This window comes from Carlito syrichta, unplaced genomic scaffold, assembly GCF_000164805.1.
Source record: "Carlito syrichta isolate Samal-C Ts95f unplaced genomic scaffold, Tarsius_syrichta-2.0.1 Scaffold303272, whole genome shotgun sequence".
Taxonomy (NCBI): domain Eukaryota; kingdom Metazoa; phylum Chordata; class Mammalia; order Primates; family Tarsiidae; genus Carlito; species Carlito syrichta.
The window spans coordinates 264,343-286,322 of record NW_007247368.1 but is presented as its reverse complement, the minus strand read 5'-3'; the positions used below and the strand labels follow the sequence as shown (position 1 = coordinate 286,322).

Genomic DNA, 21,980 nt, shown 5'->3' with positions numbered 1-21,980 from the left:
CAGAGGTATCTCATAGTGGCAATCAAGCTTGCCTAGAGTAAAGGGAATTTACAAGGCCTAGGACATCATGCATTGGGCAAGGACTGTGAGAGTCATGAAACTTGTAATTACAAAAGTTATGACCGCTCAGAGGAGGAGCAGGTGGGGATTCAGTCTTCCAGTAAATTGGGCATTATCTACAGGGAAGCTAAGGATCCCCCAAAGCTACCCACTGGGAATGCCTAGGAGATAAGGGGAGGTGCACCCTCCACTAGCTCGAAGGAATGTCATTTGGGAAGGTGCAGGAGCATTAGAATCCTTGTCACGCTCTTCTCTAGGGGCTATGATAATGTAGGTGGACATTAGTGGGTCTCTGTGTCACAGGTTCTGCAAGACATCTGCACGTGGTCAATAAGGTAGTCACAGCAGCCGGGCTCGGTGGCTCAGCCTGTAATTCGACACCTTTGGGAGGCTGAGGTGAGTGGATTGCCTGAGCCCGCCGGTTCGAGACCCACCTGGGCAGCGAGACCTCATCTCGACAATTAATCAAAAAGTCAGCCGGGCATGGAAGCGCATGCCTGTAATTCTGGCTACTTGGAAGGCTACTTGGAGGCAGAAGGATCGCCAGAGCCCAGCAGGTCGAGGCTGCGGTGGCCGGGAGCGGCCACTGCACCCAGTCTGGGCGACAGAGTGAGACTCCAACTCAAAAAAAAAAACTTCCATGCACTCATACGGTCTCTAGACATGAGGGCCTCAGTTACTGACTCCCAGCACCCATTCCGATTCCAGGGGTAGCTATGCCAGTCATATTGAACCATCTTCCTCGTGGCTTAGAAATGGACACATCATCCAATCCACAGCAATAAGATGTGGGACTACAGGGGACATCCAACACTTTTCATGCTCCTGAGGGGAAAGGATGATTCTGTTCTTCCTCACCAATTGCTGTGTTTCATTCACTGTAAGATTCACTGTTATTTTATATGCATTTAGAAAAGATTAAGTGCAGACAATAAATCATAGCCATCCACAGAATGTAAAATAAAGCCCAACTTTTGAGATAAAATGTAAAGGAAAAAGTACATCTCACAAGCAGTGAAATTCTGCTACCAACCTGCAGCTAAAGGCAGACCCCAGAGGGCAACTGAGTGTAAGAGAATCTCAGAAAAGCACAGCAGAGCCCTGGTCTTGCCTGAACAGGATGGTCCAACATGTGAGACTTAAACAGTCAAGCTGAGCCTGCCAGTCAAAGCATCCTAACTTGATACTGCAATCAGAAACAGAATTAGCCAGGTATGGTGGCAACTGCCTGTAATCCCAGGAGTTAGAGGCTGCAGTGAGCTATGATCACACCACCATGCCAGGCTAGGTGACAGAACAAGACCCTGACTCTAAAAAAATAAACAAACAAAAATGAAATCTTGAAGAGATGTAGTAACTCAACGAAACATGAAAGGGTACAGGTCTCAATATCAGCTGGCAACAGAAAAGTATCCTAACCATCTTGACTCTCCTGAAGAAAAGGGGTTTAAAAATCTTCGTAATACAAGTATGTGGTGACTAAATGTTTCTCAGTAGATGAATAGATAAACAAGCCTGTGATACAAGTATATATGATAGGTTAGTCTAAAAAGGAAGACAATTCTGACACATGCTACAATATGGATGAACTCTGAGGACATTATGCTAAGTGAAATAAGCCAGACACAAAAAGACAAATATTGTCTGACTCCACTCACATGCAGAACTTCTATGAGGTAGAGTACTCACACACAGAGACAGGAAGTAGAATGGTGGATGCCAGGGAACTGGGGAAGACGGGGATTGGGGGTTACTACTTTTACAGTAAGATAGTTTGTAAGATAAAAAGAGTTCAGGAGATGGATGGTGATGATGGCTGTACAACAATACTAATGTACTTAATGTCACTGGGTAATAACAAAAATCTGTAAAAGAAGCTACTAGAATGTACCTTACCTGGTGACTAGGGCCAACGCGGATTTCTCCCTGGGTGCTATTCAGTCTCCTGTCAGGAACAGAACAGATCAAATCAGCATAACATCATTCTGACATACACACACACCCTTCAAGGATATTCACTTCAAATAACTGAAGAAAGCATGAGAAAGAGTCTCTTCCCCACTACTCCTAGTGTTGCTGTGTACACGCACCCCACCCACACAGTTCTCAAAAACCTTTTCCTTCGAAAAACCTGAAGACTGCAGCATCCTGCCGTGAGGATCTTCCTGAACCATCATTCTTTCATGCCTCAGAGAGAAGAGCATGCCACTGGTACAATCACAGTCAGAGCCTTATTTTTCTCAAAACACTCCCGAATACCCCACCATAAACCTCATAAAGCATAAACAAGAAAACTTGTGTTCCTACGACACAGTGGATCATTCAGTCAATTGTTCAATCACTCAACAAATATTTACTAAGTACGTACTCTCAGTCAGGAGTTGTCCTAGGTGTTGGGGATAAAGAAAAGAATAGAACAGTGTCCCTGCCTTCTTATTATTGTAATTGAAGAAAAAACAAACAGTAGGTTGGATGATGACAAGTGCCAAGGAGCCAGGTAGATGGAAGTGGTGAAGTATTTTTGGAATCCCTTACACAGGCCAGCCAGAAAGACCCTATTAATACAGAGAAACTCAGGTGACAAGAGGTGAGGGCCTGAGTCCGGCAGGTGGGGCGGGGAGGGAAGCTCAGCCCCTCCCACTTTTCGGATGCTTGCACAGGACCTCCCCTCCCTTGCTCCCAGCAAACTAGCCAGGTTCGCTTTAAATGCCACTATGTCCATGAAGCCTTTCCTGATCTCCTGCCATTTCCACCCACACACACTACCGAAGCGGATAGTATCTTCCTCTTCTCCTTCCTTCATAACATATTTGTGGACTGTCTTTCCTGTCCCTGGCCTCACACCAGCCACTGACTGGGTAGAGTGGTAGACACAGGGATACTGCCCTCCCAAAGCTCTCCAGGACCTGCAACTGGGAACCACGACCATCTATAGGCTATCTCAGGAAAACCCTTGACGTGCTTGTGACAAGACTGTCTTGCACTTTATAGGCACCACTGAATGTTCACCGGCACCAAGGAGAAGGCTTCCACGGTGACAGGTGCTGGTGTGACTTCTGATGTGGACGGAGCTGATGTAGAGAACCCGCAAGGAGGCAACTTCCCTTGCTTTGCTCCCATGGGTCTGATACCCCCACCCGTTATGTTTGAAATTGTTAAGCAAATTCTGACAACTATTATTTCCTTGAGGGCCCTCAGGTTCAGTACTTCCTTTCCTTAAACAACTTTTCTCATGAAGAACCTTGATTTGGCAAAGGGGGCAGCAGATGTGACAAAGGAAGAAGAGTGAGAAGAGGAGGAAGAGTAAGACTGAGATGATGACGACACGTAGCAGCCCTCGGGCGTCCACCACCCCTCCAGGGGGAGCAGCACCCACACCAGGACACCAGGACAGGCCCTTTCACTGTCTTCACAACACAAGACTCTTCTGGAGCAGTACAAGAATGCCAAGGGACGTGTCACAATTAGGCAGGTCTCAAGAGGAGACACTCACAGAAGGAGACAATAAGCCTGATACCAAGGTAAAGGGTGGACTCTCCCAGCAGGAATAAGACCACGCAGAGGTAGCAGGTGAGAGCGGGACTGCGCTGGCCAGCATGAACATGGAAGGGGCTGGCGTGATCACCCACGTCCCCGCAGCTTCTTCAGTGGGGAAAAGGTGAAAAAAAGAAACTAGGAGATGGATGGCTCTAGGATGACGCAGGAATTGGAAGCTGTTGTAGGTAAGTAGAGGAATCCAACTGGCCAGGAAACTGTTTTAATCGTGAGCATTTCTTTAAGAAAAACAGTCAGCAGTCAGCGTCACCACTGGATCCTTTCCCACTTGTCCCTTCCTCTTCCCTAACTAACTGTGAGCAAAACAGGTTGTCAAGTGTTTTCTCCTCTGTTTCTAAATACTCTCTAAACGCTTTCTTGTTGACAAATGGGTCTAGTCAGAATGTCTCCTCTCAGAACACTTCAGCTATAGCCCATCTTTCATAACTTTTGCCTGCAGATCGACCCTCAAGTTCTTCTAGAAGGCTTGTGTCATTCTAGAGTTCTCAGGCAGTTGGAGATGAATCATTTCCACGTTCCTGGTGTGTATATCGTTAAGTCCTTGACAATTCCAAGACAAGCATTCCTGGTTCCTTTTTATTGTAATAAGCCAATATTATCATCATATTTAGCTCAAAACATAATGTACCGTAATAATAAAACAAACCCCCAAAGAGTTTGCTGACTAAAGCTACAAATATCCCACAATTTCCATAAAAATAAGAGACCAATTATTATTAATACACTAATAGTGATATAAATTGAACAAAAATAATGTGCTGAGGTATCTTAAGAGACTACATTGGAAATGGTTTCACTCTTTTAAGTTTATATCAAGGAGAAGTGCTAATTAGGTAGCAGACTATAACATGCAAAAGTCAAACAAAGAACCTTCTTAAAAGCTTATTCAAAAATCACTTTTTACAGTAAACACATTTTTTAATCATATGCAACTTTTAAGTATCAGGAATACAACAAGGTTATTTTTTAGCAGGAGCAGGATCTGAGGTGCAGGCATCCGTCTATCAAGCCAGGAACTACAGAATCAAGAATAAATAGCAAAAAGACTTCATAGGTCCAAGATAGAAAGAGGTGGACAGCAACACACCCTGTTAGAGAAAGCTGGATACATCTGACAGAAGCACTTTAAGACTATGAGCTAAGGATGAAAGAGAGGAAAGCAGGCTTGGTGGGAAAGTGCCGGCAGCAGGATGAATCCACTGAACCACCAGAATCTGCCCCCTTGGTTAAAGCTCCCTCCCCTGCCACCCATGCACCCCACTTGAATGCACCCTTGTGGTTCATTCCTCACTCTTGGAAGACGACACTCTACTCTGACTAATTTGGACATTGCATATCTCCACCCACCATGGGACCATGAGCATCTTTCGTAACTCCCAGAATCTGATACAGTAACTGCCTGGCATCATTCATGCATTTAAGGAAGAATTAAAAGTTCCTTGGGTGCATAAATATTTCTGTACTACTAAAGTATAAAACTCGACAAAAAAACACCAGAAACTAATATCTAAACATAATTTCAACTGCTTGTAGGAAACACTCTTAATTACCATAAAGATGCAATTACTACTTTCTGCCTTTTATTCAACACGGCAATTCTCTAGCTTTTAGGTTTCTGGATCCTTTTATGTTCTAAATGACTGGAGCACCCGCAGGGGTCCAACAGGGGTCCAACAGCGCTGGGTCCAACAGCGCTGTCTCCTGCTTCCACGATATTGGGCAGAACACACCCGGGACTCCCTCTCTTCTGATCTCCGACAGCCCTCCAATCTCCTCTCCAGCTGCATCCCTGGACCATCTTCTGGGCCATTTCCTGCTTCTGAGACCAATTACCACCATTTTTGTAGTTAACTCCTTTCTGAAAACCAACCGTGAGTTCCCAGGTTCGTCAGAATCATTCTACTAAGATGGAGATCACTGTCAACTACCTGATAAATTTGCATCTGGGGATTCCTATGCCACCTCTCTCGGGCTCTATTTCGACTGTGACAATGGCTCTGGGAGGCATGGGCCACATCTTTTGTGAACTAGCCGAGGAGAAGTACGAGGGTGCTGAACATCGCTTTAAGACGTGGGGCACTGTACCCTCTTGCAGCAAACTCTGGATGCCATGGAAGTCACCATGGCCCTGGAGAAGTCGAGCCAGCCCCTTCTGGATCTCCAAGTCCTGGGTTCTGCCCACACAGAACCCCATTTTTGTTATTTCCCGGAAAGCCACATCCTAGATGCGGAGGTGAAACTCATCAAGAAGATGGACAACTACTTGACAATCTCCACAGTAGGCCAGCCCCCAGGCTGGGTAGGCGGAGTAACTCTTTGAAAGGCTCAGGCTTGCAAGACAAGGAGTCTACAAAGCCCAGCAATCATTTAAAAAAAAATTTTTAAGTCAGAGTCTCACTCTGTCACACAGACTGGAGTGCAGTGTCACAATCATGGCTCACCACAGCCTCAACATCCTGAGCTCAGGCAATACTTCCAGCTCAGTCTCCTGAGTAGCTGGGATTATAGGTGCACTACCTTACCCAGGTAATTTTTGTGATGTTTTTTGTAGAGACAAGATTTTACCATGTTGCCCAGGCTGGCCCAGCAATCTTTGAAGGTCCCCTCTCAAAGCATCTTCTGCCTACGCTGCTCCCCAACAGCCACTAGACAGCTCTGTAACCACCCTGAACCCTTCTCTCCAACCTTGGAGCAGATGGAAATAAAGCTTTTTACAGAGAAAAAAAAATGTACTAACATCCCAAGGAATTTGTGTTTTTGAAAATTCTCAAAGTATTTATTTATTCATTAATTTTAAAAGAGCAATAAGCCCATTTCATGTAATATGTATATCTTTATAAAGAGCAATTGTACTTAAACAGAAAAACTTAGGGAAAAAAGAGGCATTATTTTACATTTTTGCAAATCATGTTAATATCTGACTTAAAAGAAGAGAGTTAAATTCTCCTATCTACTTTTATGTTAATCTGATGTAATATGTTGTTTTGGTTTAAGTATATGAAGAAAATCCAGCCTAACACAGCTATGTAACTGCAGCAAGGAAGAGTATTTTAAAAGTCTTTTTGATAATACACCAAAAACTCAACAAGTGATAGTTTCTTGAAGGGTTGTGCAAAATATTCTAAACGATTATGGATTAGCTTTTATCAATAACCTGTTAGACTCTGTTACATTAAAATCCACTGATCCATCTTGCTCTTTCAATGCATCTTCTACTCAGACGTGATTTTTCAATGTCATACAGTAGTTATATGGAAAATAATGGTTCACTACATTTTATAGATTTTCCAGATATCAACACAGTTCATTATACAGTACTTTAAAAAACTCATATTGATCAATATCACTACCCATCCCATAAGAAATGTCTGTAAGCGTAGAAACGCTGACAAGCTCACAGGGGTGGGTAGAAATTTTTCAAAATTCTAATTTGTATTTGAAAGTTCAAATCATAGCATCGGCAAATACTAACAGTGTTTTTCTTGAAAAGACAGGCTCACTTCATTCATTTTCAGGAAAATGTCTGCCAAATGCCCAATCTGAATTACCATAGTTTGTCAGTTTTCTTCAAATAGTGATTCATGAAAACCTGCTAACTCAAACAAGGATGGCACAAGGCCTTCTCCTCAAGACAAGCCTCGTCCTTTGCTGTACAGCAGAAGACTTTTATGTAACTTCCCATTCTGTCATATAGAGTATCAAAAAGACAGAAAATCAAGGATTAGGATTTAATAATAATAGGTCCACACAACATGCTTTGAGAAGGACTGATTATGGTACCTTCTACACTTTAGAAAATACTAGAGGCTAAAATTCAAAAGGTCCCCATCAAGAAGATGCCAGGGTTCTCCTGTAATTAATAATAACAGCTAACATTTGAGCATCTACTATCTGTTCCAGACGCTCTGCATTACTATCTCATTTCTAGGTATGAAGTCATTTAATGCATGTTTTGATATTAACAAAAGCATTAATGTTGATACTCACAGAAATTAAAATCTCATTCTATTCTATGTTAAAAACAATATAGTTACTAAAGAGGTTTCTGCTTGGATGTATGATGCTGCTTAACCAACAAAGTAGCTTTAGGCAAAACCAGGTTGGTCATCAATTTAAGAAGGAAAATTCAGATTGTAGGAAGTATAAATTCTAGCCAGGTAGATGAAGGATACTACTTTATAAAATAAGAAACCAAAATGAATGTCATATCCCAAGATAATGCAACACACACACACACACACACACACACACACACACACACTCATGCCTGTTTATCCTTGCCTCAGGGTTTCACATTCATTACCTTAGATCCAGGTATATTATAGTTATATGACAAACACAAGCAAAACAATACTACTATCTGTCACTTACTGAATGCTTTCTATGCAGAACATACATTATTTCATTATTCCCAAGACAACTCTATGAAGCAGTGTCTCTATAGATGACAATAACAAAACTAATTATAATGCTAACAAAGCAACTAACATATCAATTGAACATTTACTATATAACAGGCATTGCAAGCTAAGCAATTTCCATGTATTTTCTCATCTAGTCTTAAAGATGACCTTAGCTAGGCGTGGTGGCTCACGCCTATAATCCCAGGACTTTGGGAGGGATCAAGACCAGCCTGGGTAACTTGGTGAGACTTGTCTCTACAATAAATTTAAGGGGGGAAAAAAATTAGTTGGGTGTGGTGGCATGCACCTGTGGTTCCAGTTAGTTGGAAGGCTGAGGTTGAAGGATTACCTGAGGTGATTAAGTTACTGAACCAAAACTATACATTAATCACAAACAGAAGCACGGAATCCACATCTTTTTCCTTATTTCAGTTCTATGTTAATTTCAACACCCAAGCAAGACAAAATAATCACAAAGTTGTTTAAGTTTGAAAGTCATCCTGAAAGAGAAAACCCACCAAAGTTAAAGGTCAATTTAAATAACTTTTTTGTTTTGAGTTGGAGTCTCACTCTATCACCCAGGCTAGAGTGTAATAATAGCACACTCATGGCCACCACAGCCTTGGCCGCTGGGCGCAGGTGATCCTTTTGCCTCAGCTTTCCAAATAGCTGGAACCACACAAGTGGGCCACTATATTTGGCTAGTTTTTTTATTTATTGTAGAGATGAGGTCTTGCCAAGTTGCCCAGGCTGGTCTTGAACCCAGGGCTCAGGCAATTCTCTTACCTCAGCCTCCAAAAATGCTAGGATTACAGGTGTGAGCCACTGCACCCAGCCTATATGACATTCTTGAAATGACAAAATTATAGAAATAAAGAGATTAGTGGTTGTCAGGGGTTAGGAATGGGGGCAGGAGGAAGGGAGTGGGTGTGACACAAAGAGTAGCACTAGAGAGGTAGCTTTATGCTGATGAACAGTTCTGTATCCTGGTTGTTATGGTGGTAACACCACACGTGATAAAATGGCACAGAACTACACACACGCACAACATACTACTGCCAATCTCCTGGGCTTTATACTGTATTACAGTACAAAAAATAGCTGTAGTATCTTTGCAACTCCCCACAAATTCAAAAAATTTAAAGTTTCTAAGAAGTCAAAAGAAGAGGTTACCCTGCTGGATATACTACAGACAGACTAGAAATAAGAAAGAAAGAATGCCAGATATGAGAAAAGCTAATTAAATGGCAAATGGATTTCCCTCAAAATATGCTGTAGACAGCTCATGAGTAACTGAAGACAGAGGACCACAGTTCATGAGCAGTAGGATACAAGCCATGAACTCCAAAAGACATTTTTCTTTTCTTCCCTGTGTCTACTAAGGATCTCTGTTGTGGGCTCATCATTCTGAAGACATCTTTATGCAGTGAATCATATTACAAAAAAAGAATTAAGCACTATCATCATTCTCCCCAGCAAACCGAGGACTTTCTCTATGTAGCTAATGTAAATAATATGTGTTTTTCAAAACAGCTGCAGTTCAGCTTCCATTATTCTACAAAGCTTTGCTGTAGATATGAAATAATAGTTCCAGAAGCCAAATTACAAAAATAATGATAAGTCATTGTGTTTATTCCTTGAGTATATTAAAAAAAAAAAGCAGAACGAAATTCATTGTAAATGAAACCTGATACAAAAGAAACCGGTGTAACAAAGCAGTATCTATGGCAACTACAACTTAATATTTCAGTCCTCTTCAGCTGCAGTGGATTAAATAAAATGACAAGATGTTCCCTTTGAAAAGTAACCTGTTACCATGGAAACATTTTAGTCTAAGAAGTAAACAGGGAATGGACAGAAAGGAGCAGGGAGCCTGCAAGTGAATATCAAAAAGGGAGAAGCATCTTTGCAAAGAAGATGAGAAGGCCAACGGCCAGACGGGGGGCCCTAGACAAGAGCACGCTGGCTGGAGCCTGCCCGGCCCAGGACCTGCCCAAGAACGTGGCACATCGCCTCTTCACTCCAAAGAGAGGAGCGAAGAAGCAGTGATCAGTGAGGAACACTCAAGGCAACCAAACAGCTCTATAAGACCATAGTGACTGCTTAAGACAAGGACTTGATTCTGCAGGAAAGAAAAGGGGCAAGACCACGGGGGTGGAGGAGACCTGAACATACAGCACCACCCAGAAGCAACCAAGGGTGAGAGCTGAGAGAACTGAGGTCTTTTACAGGGTGCTGGCGTAACTTCCCATCACAACCTAGACTTGACTCCTCCCCACGCCAGGGGACACAGCAGTGTGGCCTTTGACCCCCTCCCAACGGGCTGGGACCAAACAACTGTTAAGTCAGACTTCTGCTCTTGTGCTGGCGTCTCGTTTGAATAAGGTCAATGAGCTTCCCTTTTCCTGTCCTTCAGAAGGTCAACATCACACAGTAAATAATTCTTATCTTTTCCATAGCGTGTTAAGTTGAGCAGGAAGACTGACATGACGTCAACAGTAGAAGATTCTAGAAACTCTATTTTCCACACATTTAGAAAGGGACCACAGAAAGAGTCTGTGGATCCATAATGAAATGCACCACATTTAAGAAAACCAAAAGGCAACTTATCAGAATTGCTTCTTTCAGGTGGATTTTGAGGCAGAAGTGAAAACAGGACAAGAAGGAAGGCTGGGACAATATGCTGGAGTTCTCAAATTCCTCCAGTAGGAATACATGCCTCAAATCAGTCTTCAACAACTATGAAATTTCATTAAATTCTGACACAATATCTTAAAAATTCATGCAAATCAAGTGATATTATATAATGTGCTCCCATTCATTTTAGGATAGAGAAAAATTTCCCTGAATCTGAATAAAATCACTGTGCTTCGTACATCCCATTAGGATGCCCCATGCCACTGGCACCTCACCACTGAGAGACAGGAGTTGTCTCAGACACCAGAGTCTAGAAGTTCAGGTGTGGGGACACAGCACAGACTTTGGAATTGAATGAACCTGAAAGAGGATTTCAGTGCCAAGGTCTCGTTTGCTCTCAGTGTGCTTTTGAGGGCAAAATTCCATTCTCAGAGCCCTTAGTTTGCTCATCTATAAAATGAAGTTCATCATGGCTACTTGCAAGGCTGCTATAAAAACAAAACATGATTTACAGAATGGACTAACCATAGTACCACCACAGAGAGCTCAGGACTATTATTAGCTCTAAGCACTGCCAGTAAATAGGAATGGAAGTGAACCCACCATTACAAGCCCTCAGAGCACCATCTACCTCTCCCTCAGCCTGTATCAGTCATGATTTGACCTTTATTTTGTGTAATTATTTTTTTCAATGACTGTCCTGCCCTCTAGACCAAAAGCACCATGTGGGTAAGAACTAAGTCTGTTTTGGTCATCCCTAAAACACAGAGCCCACTGGCTCTCACTAAATATATTCTGAATGAATATATGACTCCAATGTTCTGACTCAACTACTGATAAGCCATACACAGTAACAGCCAAGGCTGCATGCAAAATTAAGATAGTTAAGTGCCCTGTGAGAAAAGGTAGCTCTCTGAGCAAAAGTCATCTGAAAATAGGTTTGATAAACTGCCTAGCTGGAACAAAATTCATCATTCATTAAAAAACATACATGCAAACAAAGACAAAGAGAATTAGTCAACAACTGAAAAAGTTAATGGTTCCAAATTCATATACTAATACAAAGGTCAATGCAGGAACTTACTTAAAATCTGAAATCATAAAATTCTAAATTTTTTCTTATGGAAGGTTCCTGTGAGGCTATCCAATGCAATCTCCGAGTTTTACAGGAGAAACCAAGGCCTTAGGAAAGAAAAGTGCTCTTTTGAGGGGTCACACTGAATTAATTGAAGAAGAGGAGTACAAGGCCACAGAAGTAGCTCGCCCACAGGGTCCTTCTAAATGTCATTCAGAGTCCACAACTAAAAATTAAACATTGGGTGTGGAATAAGACAAATGTTCATGCTGATAGCTAGATGCAGTGAATGTGCCCGCCCACACACAACGATGTGTGAATAATCTCAGGATAAAAATGGTTAAAAATTTTAACAATGGGTGAAAAATTTTAAAATTAGAAATTTTAACAATAGGTGAGAAAGATCTAGTTTTTGTTTTGTTTTAGTTGGAGCCACACTCTGTCGCCCAGGCTGGAGTGCAGTGGCACGCTCCTGCCCACCACAGCCTCGACCTGCTGGGCTCCAGTGATCCTTCCACCTCAGCCTTCCAAGTAGCTGGAACTACAGGCATGTGCTACCACGCCTGGCTAATTTCTGATTTATTGTAGAGATGAGTTCTCGCCAAGTTGCCTGGGTGGGTTTCGAACCTGCGGGTTCAGGAAATCACTCACTTCGGCCTCCCAAAGTGTTGGGATTACAGTCTGAGCCTGGCCAAAATCTAGTTTCAAAGTACAACAGTGACCTTGCTCCATTGTCTACATTTCTTATCTACCTCTCATCTTCTCCATTGTGTAGTTACACACAGTGTATTTGGCAATGACCTATATCAACACCCACCTCAGGCTCCTTGTGGGCTTTGCCTGCTGCAAAAATGGAGATGGTTTTAAGTACCACAGCCTAACAAAGTCTCATGTATATATATACGAAGCCTTAGTAAACAAACTTTTAACAACAACAGCAAAGCACCATGATTGAGGACAATTTATGGAGCAGTGATCTTTGATTATTAAGCTCATTTCCCAAACAAAAATGTTGCTGGCTTTCTGCACAGTAAAATCAAACTACATAATAAACCTGAATGATGTGTCCTTGGAAAAAAAGGAACCTTGGACAAGTAAGCATGTCTACAACGCACATCTAAAGGTCCCTTTGTTCCCACTGAGAAGACTCTGGGAAATATTATCAAAAATATAACAATTGCTTTATTCCTCTTCACTGTAGTGGTGGGAATATGAAAGCGGCAGGGACAAACAGGTATCAACTAGCACATGCGCATCTATCCCAGAGAAAGCAGTAAGAAAAAATGTTTAATGTTGAGTGCACCAAATATTACAAGATATGGAAGAAAAGCTTTTTACAAAAAAAAAAAAAAAAATTCAATTAGTACAAAGGAAAACATAAACACCCAAAGAGAATAAAAAGAAAGGAAATCAGTAGATAGTGGTTAAACATGCCAGCCACTAACTTCATTACCATCACACCTAAAACAATTCCCAGCTTAATGGAACAGGTTGACCATAAAAAATAAAGATGTTGTTGAGATGATCATATCTACATACGATTATAGATTTGGCTTCTGAATTACTAACAATAATATACTAAGCAACAATGTGCCAAGCATTCTCATGTTGTTTTCACCTCATCTTTGCAACCAAGGGCAATGTTTGTCTTGATGCTACTCATGAGAAAACTGAGGTACAGACGAGACAAGGAACTTGTATGATGTCACGGCTTGTCCAGTGTCACTTACTAGATGGAATTTGAACCACACTATCTGGCTCCAAATATAGGCTTTTCTCTTACCATAGATGGTATCATTCATTTATCCAATATATTTGTGCCAAAGACCCACTTCCCAGGCACTCTGCTGGGAACTGACACTGCATGAACAGACAGTCCCTGCCCAGAAGCGCAAAGTCCAAGATAATCACAAACAAATATGTAGTTCACAGAACTTTGATAGAAATAATCTCAAATAGCCATCCTGCACTTTGGGAGTCTGAGGTGAATGGATTGCCTGAGCCCACAGGTTTGAGACTCGCCTGGGCAACTTGGTGAGACCTCATCTCTACAATAAATCAAAAATTAGCTGGGCGTGGTAGTGTGCACCTGTAGTTCCGCTACTTGGAAGGCTGAGGCGGAAGGATCACCGGAGCCCAGCAGGGCAAGGCTGCAGTGGCTGGAAGCGGCCACTGCACTCCAGTCTGGGTGATAGAGTGAGACTCTAACAAAAAAAAAAAAAAGAAATAATCTCGAGTTATCCAGGCTGAATTTAAATGGTATGTTTTGCCTTAGACTCAAGTATCGTATTCAATATTACGTCAACTGTGACAGAAGGTCAGCCCAACAGTTGCTGACACTCTGAAGTACAACATGAAAGGAACAGTACACCAAAATGAAACAGATTAGCACCTTTTCTATGTTTGAGCTACACACACCAAAGACAACTTCACCAGTCAAGAGAAGATAAGCTTCTTTCAGATTTATCTTAAACATTCAAGCACCTGTATCTGCTGCATCAGAAACTGCTCAAAATAGATGATAATTAATGTGCCTGTTTAGGAGAGGACTCATGAATGTACGCATCATTTCAAATCTTCCTTTAGCGAGTATGTTCTACCTTCTCTCTCACCCGGTCAGAAGTTGAGGAAAACAGAGCTATACATTCTTCCCCCCCGCTTTTCATTTTTTTGAACCAGAGTCTCACTGTTACCCAGGCTGGCGTGCAGCGGCACACTCACGGCCACCACAGCCTCGACCTGCAGGGCTCAGGTGATCCTTCTGCCTCAGCATTCCAAATAACTGGAACTACAGGCACATGCTACCATGCCCGGCTAATTTTTTTATTTATTGTAGAGATGAGGTCTCATCAAGTTGCCCAGGCTGGTCTCGAACCCCTGAGCTCAGGCAATCCTCTCACCTAGGCCTCCCACCTAAGCTAGGATTACAGCTTGAGCCACTGCACCCGGCTTTTTTAAAAAATCATATTAAAAAAAAAAAGTATTTGAATAAACGCCTCTCTGGTAGAAAGAAAGTTCAGTAACAAACAAATAGTAAAATAGCCAGACATGGTGGTTCACACCTATAATTCCAGCACTTTGGGAGACTGAGGCAGGAGGATTTCTTGAGCCCAGGAGCTTGAGACCAGCCTGGGCAACATTGCAGAACCCTATCTTTAAAAAAAAAAAAAGTAAAATGAAAAAAAAAAGAATTCAGGAGGAAAAATCTGGAAAACAGCTGAAGACGCACAGGCATCAAGTCTTAGGTGCATCAGAGTCTTCTAATTCTAAGTTAACACACCAGTCAAGAATCGGGGAAGTTGAGAAAAGCAGAGCTATTCTCATAAATAATAAAGATGCCATGAGCTATGCTATGATCAGATGAAGAAGGAAGTGACCATTAAACACAACCAAGTTCATTCCAGCTTTCAGCAAAAGACAGAATGCAAAACTTATGTCGACAGAGGAACACTTTAATTATGAGATTCAATCTGAGATTCTGATTCAGATTCTACTGTAATGACAAGAAATACTAATCATAGGGCAATATTTTGTGAACGTGTATGTCCTTTCTGAAACATATATTTTGCCATATACCAAAAATAAACAGACTAGCATCTTTTCCATGTTAGAGCTACACAGACCAAGACAGTAACTTCCCTGTGTTGTTACTCACCTCCACCACCACCAGACAAGCACAGAAGCCCCAAAGCAGGGCTTTGGCATTCCAGCACTATCTGCCTTAGACAGGGAAATATAGAGCACACACTTCACAAGAAATAGGTCTAGTGACTTACTTTACCGCATTTGAAACATAGAAAATTCAACTCTTAACAACAAAGGGTGCCCACAGATCAGTCAGTAACCACAGATCTTCACCACACAGAAGCTGCAGGCACACAGGCTCTATAAACGCGGATGAGTACTAGGCCCAGACCGGCCAGCCACATCAGCGGGAGGAACGGAACCAGAGCAGATTCAGCTGTGAGCACAGCTTCCTGTTGGTTCCTGCTAAATGTAAGAAAGTTCAGAAAAAGCAAAGACTCTAGAACTGAAGGGCAGGGTTCTCCTGCTCAACCATGACATTTCCTCCCTGAGCCAGGAACGTCAGTCCTGCATGGATCCCACACGTGCATGACAAAGTATCCAGTTACTCTAGTACAGAGAAGGGAAAATTTTATTAAAAGGGAAAAGAAGAAAAGTACAGGTGCTTCTAAATAGAATGAAATGAGACAAGTTCCAAAAGCAACACTACATGGTACAGGAAGCAGCAGGTACCTGCCCCAAATTCCCAAGTGCAATGCTCAAATATATATGGTCATAGGGGAGAGAACCCTCACCTGGATGAAAAAATAGATCACAGAAATAGTAATGAATGTACTGATCCTAAATTCCTCTACAATTTATCTTAGCTGCAATCCCCAAACTGAATCTGTAAGAATTCAGATTGTACTTCAATGACTAGAATTCACCAACATTTGCCTCCTTAAAAACTTCCCGCCAAGATCAGGGGCATCCTCTGACAGTAGCTGACCATGCCAAGCTGCAAACTAAACTCTTATTTCACAACTAAGAGCTTACAAAAGCAATGTCTCCTTGTATCAATACGCAGTCCATTTTTTCTCTCTACCTTGAGGGCTTTTCAGGTGCACATTCTTCTGTGTTGTAAGCTTTCTTCCATCCTCACAAATGCACAAAATTTAGGTGACATTCAACATTTTTTCCAGTATTTATCAGAAGAAAAAGAGGGAGAGGAAACAAAGAGGAGCAACTCATATGATTCAAAACCTTCACCTGGCATCTTCCGGGGTAAGAGCTCCGCGTGTCCCACGGCTGCATATTCTGACTGGCTCCCCAAACTGGCCATGGTGAGAGTCATCTGTCTAACCCTCTCCACAAACAGACACCCAAAAGCACAACCTCTCCTGGTGGAGAAGACCAGTGTCCAACCACCGAGCAGTGGACACAAAATGTGGCCTTGTCAGTGCTGCTGCCTTCTCAGGCGCCAACTACCCTTTTCACTTCCCTCCGACAGAATGACAAAACACACAGCCAATGTCATCCTATTCCAAAGCAAACATTCAAAATAAACAAGCAGAATACCTGGAACCTCAACTTCTTACACAAATGTGAATACATACTTTTAGGCCAAGAAATGTTACATGAGCTCCAAAAGCAAGATGGGTTTGCTTCCTTTTGAAGCAAGAGACACAGGAGAAACTGATGTGACATGATAGTTCATTTTTTAAAAATCCATCTGAAGGTGATACTGTTGTAACCATCATTCACAACTGTTCCCTGCATACGTCAGACTTCAGAAAAAGACCATGGGAATTATAATTTGCTCTGGCAAACAGGCTCTCAATCAAAACAGTTCCACCCACCTTCAAAGCAACCAATAGCTGCCCACCTACCCCCCTGCCTGGAGCATCCCAACAGAGCTGCTCTGGGGTAAAGGCCTTCCCGCCAGCCACACTATCAGCACCCGGAGGCCTGCAGTCATGCTCTGCGGGTCCGGGCAGCACACGAGCCCAGTAACACATGCCAGCATGACTGAGGCTAAAATCAAGCTGAGAGGCAGAGGTGAGGGAGCAGAGCAGGGGACAGGAGAGAGGGACCACGAAGCTCCCCATCCTGCATCTGCTTACTGCAGCTCTGGGCAGCCCCACTCTCAGCTTTGATGCTACGCTTCACACCCCCTCATGGGCAGCCACGGCTGAAGTCGAGGCTCTCAGCAGCATGCACATGAAGGATGAAATGATTCATCCACACCTCCAGGAGGGAGCGAGAGCGGCCTAGCCGCCACTGTCTCATGCGACCAGAGGAAGGCAGCCTACCTGCAGGGGCTGAATGGATCATCCATGACTACCAGGTTCTGCTGAGTCTAGCTGGATTCCTGAACCCCGACTTATTGCTCAAACTCTGCCCTTTCTGCCCCCACAACTCAAAATGGAGGCACATGCAGCCTGAGCGCCCTCACAGCGCTTCCACTGAGCTTGTGCTGTGACCTAAGCCTCCACGCAGAACGCAGAAACTTCCCTCACACTGACAGCACTGAGCATGTGCTGTGACCCTCCCCATCCACACACGGTCTCTGACGCCGCAATCCATCTCGACCCTGCTGTTTCCGTAAATAAAGCCCAGCCAACAGCCTCTGCGGCTTCTCCCTGCACTCCAAGCTAGTGTGCGGGGAAGGGGCCTCCGAGGGGGATCCGCGACGGCCCACTCCAGGAGCCAGCCACAGCGGGGAGGCTACAGGAGCCGCCCTGCTCCCAGGACAACAGCCAGGGCTCCCTTTCCTTTTGCTGTTCTTTTTTCTTTCCTATTTTTTCTTTTGTTTTTTTGCAAATGGTGGTTTAAACAGCAAGATCTCCAGGGGAGAACAGAATCTGAAGACACAGACGTGAAAGACTAAGTGTAAGACTAATTAACAGAAATGCTGCAGCGCATTTAGAAACAGAGCCATAGCTACTAAGAGAAGCAGCTCCACGAATTTCGTTTTGAAAACTTTACCCATTTGGAAAAAGACCAAACAAACAATCTGAGTTTTGATAGGGAGTGCCTGGCAGCATCACACAGGTACAGACAGTGTGGACAGTGTCAAGAGCATAGTAGCTCAGGAATGCTGTATTTTATAAAATCCTCCTGAATGATAAAACATTTCCTAAAGTAAAACTAGCCCAGTCAAGTCAAGCCTGAAGAATATACTAAGAAGAGAGCAGGAAGGCTCACATCAAGAGTTCAAAGAACGCCCTGCACAAACACCTGAGCACCTGCAAATCACATTTGAAGTATCCTAACTCAAACCTCTAAGCAAATGCTTACCATCATCCAACAAGCTGAATTCATTAGAGTTTAATCAGAAAAGATTTGTAAAGTCATGTAAGCAAGGTCACCCACCCCAGTCACCATCCTGGGAGGTAATACCAGCCCAGACGGTTTCTGTTAGAATCCTTAAGCACGCTGTTACTGCTCTCTTCCCAAGTCCTACCACCCCAATACACGGGGCTGCCCTAGACTCTCAGAGGTGCAGGCTTGGTTTCTACCTGCAAACTGAGAGGTGGGTCTATGTGTTATTACCTAGTTAAAAGCTAAAAAGAAGAAGAAAAGGAAGACCATGAACCTCCCAAAATTACAAAGGACAAGAGGGGACAGGAAAGGGCAGTGCTGATAATTTCCCAGAAACATAATGGAGTGTAAAGAAATTAAACCCTGTTTCAAAGAGCAGTAAGTGTCCTCAGGATTCTTACAGTAAATGCAGGGTCAATTCTACTTCCATAGTACTCCCATTTACGCTATGAAATAAGCTAAATTCTGGGACTAGGAGTTTTTTTTTTTTTAAGTCACAGTCTCACTCTGTTGCCCAGGCTTGAGTAAGTGGTGTGATCACAGTTTACCACAGCCCCGACCTCCTGGGCTCAGGTGATCCTTCTACCTCAACCTCCCAAGTAGCTGGGACTATAGGCATGTGCCACCAGGCCTGGCTAATTGTTTTTATTTTTACTTTGTAGAGAACACAGTCGTGCTCTGTTGCCCCAGCTGGTCTCAAACTCCTGGCCTCAAGTGATGCTCCCACCTCACAGCCTCTCAAAGTGCTGGGATTATAGGTGTGAGCCACTGAGCTCGGCCTCTGAGACTGTGATTTAATGAATTCCTATCCTGCTGAAAATACAATTTTCAAAATACAAAAAATGCCAAGCACTTAAAATATGCTCTCCTTTGACTAACATGTAAAACAAGTATCTACAGGTTGCAAGAACACTTCCCTTACTGGCACGTAAAACGGCATGCCCCAGAACTGTTGTGACTAGAAACGTACAGAGAAAAATGCTGCTTTCTAAAAGCAAAAGCAAGGGAATTCGAAACTGGCTGTCAAATAGCATGAATACGACCAGGAAAGATTTTCCTCTTGAAAGAGTACAATAAAACAACAACAGAAAAACTACCAAACTCTTTCACAGAGAAAACATTCAACATAAAAAAATAATGTAGTAAAGTCATCATCCTCTGAAAATCCATGGAAACTGTTACACGGAACACAGAATGAAAATGGTTATTGTAGCAACAAGTCAAGAAATGTGGATTAAAATTTTGGTCCCACTAGATGCCTTGAGTGACACTAAGGGCAAGTTACAAGATCCAATGGCCTTTTCTCTGTAATACTGGAGTCCAGTGGCAACGCCAGCCTGCATGGACATCCTCCTCATTGGCTTTCTTGGCCCTGGCATCTCACAGTTGGCCTCCACAGGCCACTTGCAACAGAAGGCCCTTTCTCCTGTCACCTCTCAGCGGCAGTGGGGTTTGATGTCTATAATTCATTCCCAAGTGGTTCAGGCAAGGTTTATGGGTACCCCTAATCCAAAAATCCAAAATCTTTTTTTTTTTTTTTTTTTTGAGTTGGAGTCTCACTCTGTCATCCAGATTGGAGTGCAGTGGCACGCTCCCAGCCACCGTAGCCTCAACCTGCTGGGCTCCAATGATCCTTCCACCTCTGCCTTCCAAGTAACCAGAACTACAGGCACATGCTACCACACCCGGCGAACTTATTTATTTATTTATTTATTTATTTATTGTAGAGATGAGGTCTCGCCAAGTTGCCCAGGCGGGTCTCGAACCCGCGGGCTCAGGCAATTCACTCATCTCGGCCTCCCAAAACGCGGGATTACAGGCTGAGCCACCCAGCCTGGCCCCAAAGTCTTAAAAGCTCCCAAATTTGGAAAAGAGCTATTCTATTGGACTTTTAATTGTACTGACTCCTCATCAAGAGAAGGGAAGCTTCCAGAAGCACTTTGTCATTTTCTAATTGTCCCTCATGTGAGGAAATGGAGTTTTATATACATATATTGATCTGATATCTAAGAAACTTGCTGATTTAGCTTATTAGTTTTAACAATCTGTTCACAAGTTTTCTTGGATTTTCTATGGTAAAAAATCATTATACTTTATTAATAAAGGTCCATGTCTTCAATCCAAATCCTCATATATTTTCTTCCTCATGTCTTAATGGATACGAGAATCATTATACTGCTTCTGGTTTTAGGGGGGAAACATTTTCTAATGTTCTGCTTTTTCTATGGAGATTGCTGTAGGTTTTTCATGAGTATTTTGTCAGCGAAAGAAAGTTTCAGTCTACAATTAATTTCCTAAGAGTTTTCCCCCTAATAATGAAAGGGTATTGAATTTTATCAGGTGCTTTTTCTACATGATGATGACTGCATATTGTTTTTCTTTCCCATGTTGAACAGATAAATTAATATTGAGCCACTCTTGTATTTTACAAACTTGGACAAGTTTTATTACTTTGCTAGATTCCATTTGCTAATATTTCACTTAAACATTTTACATCCATGTTCATAAGACTGAACCTATAAATTTTACTTTTTTACCTGGTCTTTAGTGTAAAGGTTTTACTACCTGCCTTCATAAAATGACTCAGGGGACTGACCTACTTTCTCTGTTCCCTGGAACACTGGTAGAATTCCCCTATAAAGTATGAGTCAGATTTTTTGTTTCTTTTTGGTCTAATATCAAAAATGTTGTCCTGTGCAGATCATGAAAACTGCTTTAATGGGAGAAGAAATGCAGTTTTTATCTACTTCCTCTTTCTACCAGGCTGAAATGTGGGTGTGCTGTTCACCACTCCACTGCCACTTGGAAACATCAGAGAACAGCTGCAGCTGAGGTAGCAGAGGGGTGCCCTGATGACCAGGAAGTGCTGTGCTAACCTAGAAGAGCTTCCTCTCAAAACTGCTCACACGACTGAGAAATAAAAGTGCCATTTTGTTTAAGCGTTTTCCATAGTCTCTTTTTGAAACGAGCACTATTTGAAGTTCCTGGGTGTGTATCCTACTTTATCTGACCTTAGTTGATGGCACATGGTTTCTTCCCATCTTCTTAATCTCTGACAGTGAGCTCAGTGTTCAAGGACATTCTACCTGTTGGGATCCTACTGGATCCTGGGTGAAGGTGTGGCTCTCCAAACAAATGTTATATATGCTGCTGCCAGTTGTCCCGGGGGTCCATTGGCATGGGACAACTTTTTATATATTTTCCCATCTTGGAGTCCTCCTATTACGGGAAACCCAGAGTTCCAATCCCAAGCAGGCTTCCCGGTCACCTCCCTATAGGTTGGGAAATGTTATCTAGTTCACCCTGTCACCAAGGGAACACCTTTTTTTGTATTTTGTTTGATTGTTTGTTTGTTTTGAGTTGGAGTCTCACTCTGTCCCCTAGACTGGAGTGCAGTGGCCGCTCCCAGTCACCGCAACCTC

At 42.8% G+C, this 21,980-nt stretch overlaps 1 protein-coding gene across 1 annotated transcript in view; it reads right to left on the bottom strand.

Annotated features, from left to right (window-relative positions):
• Nucleotides 1-21,980, bottom strand: part of RERE (arginine-glutamic acid dipeptide repeats) — a 289,136-nt gene that overhangs the window by 142,028 nt on the left and 125,128 nt on the right. Inside the window, exon 7 of the mRNA XM_008058270.1 lies at nt 1,957-2,005. Within this exon, the coding sequence (XP_008056461.1) occupies nt 1,957-2,005 (49 nt within the window). The remainder of the gene's footprint in view (nt 1-1,956; nt 2,006-21,980) is intronic.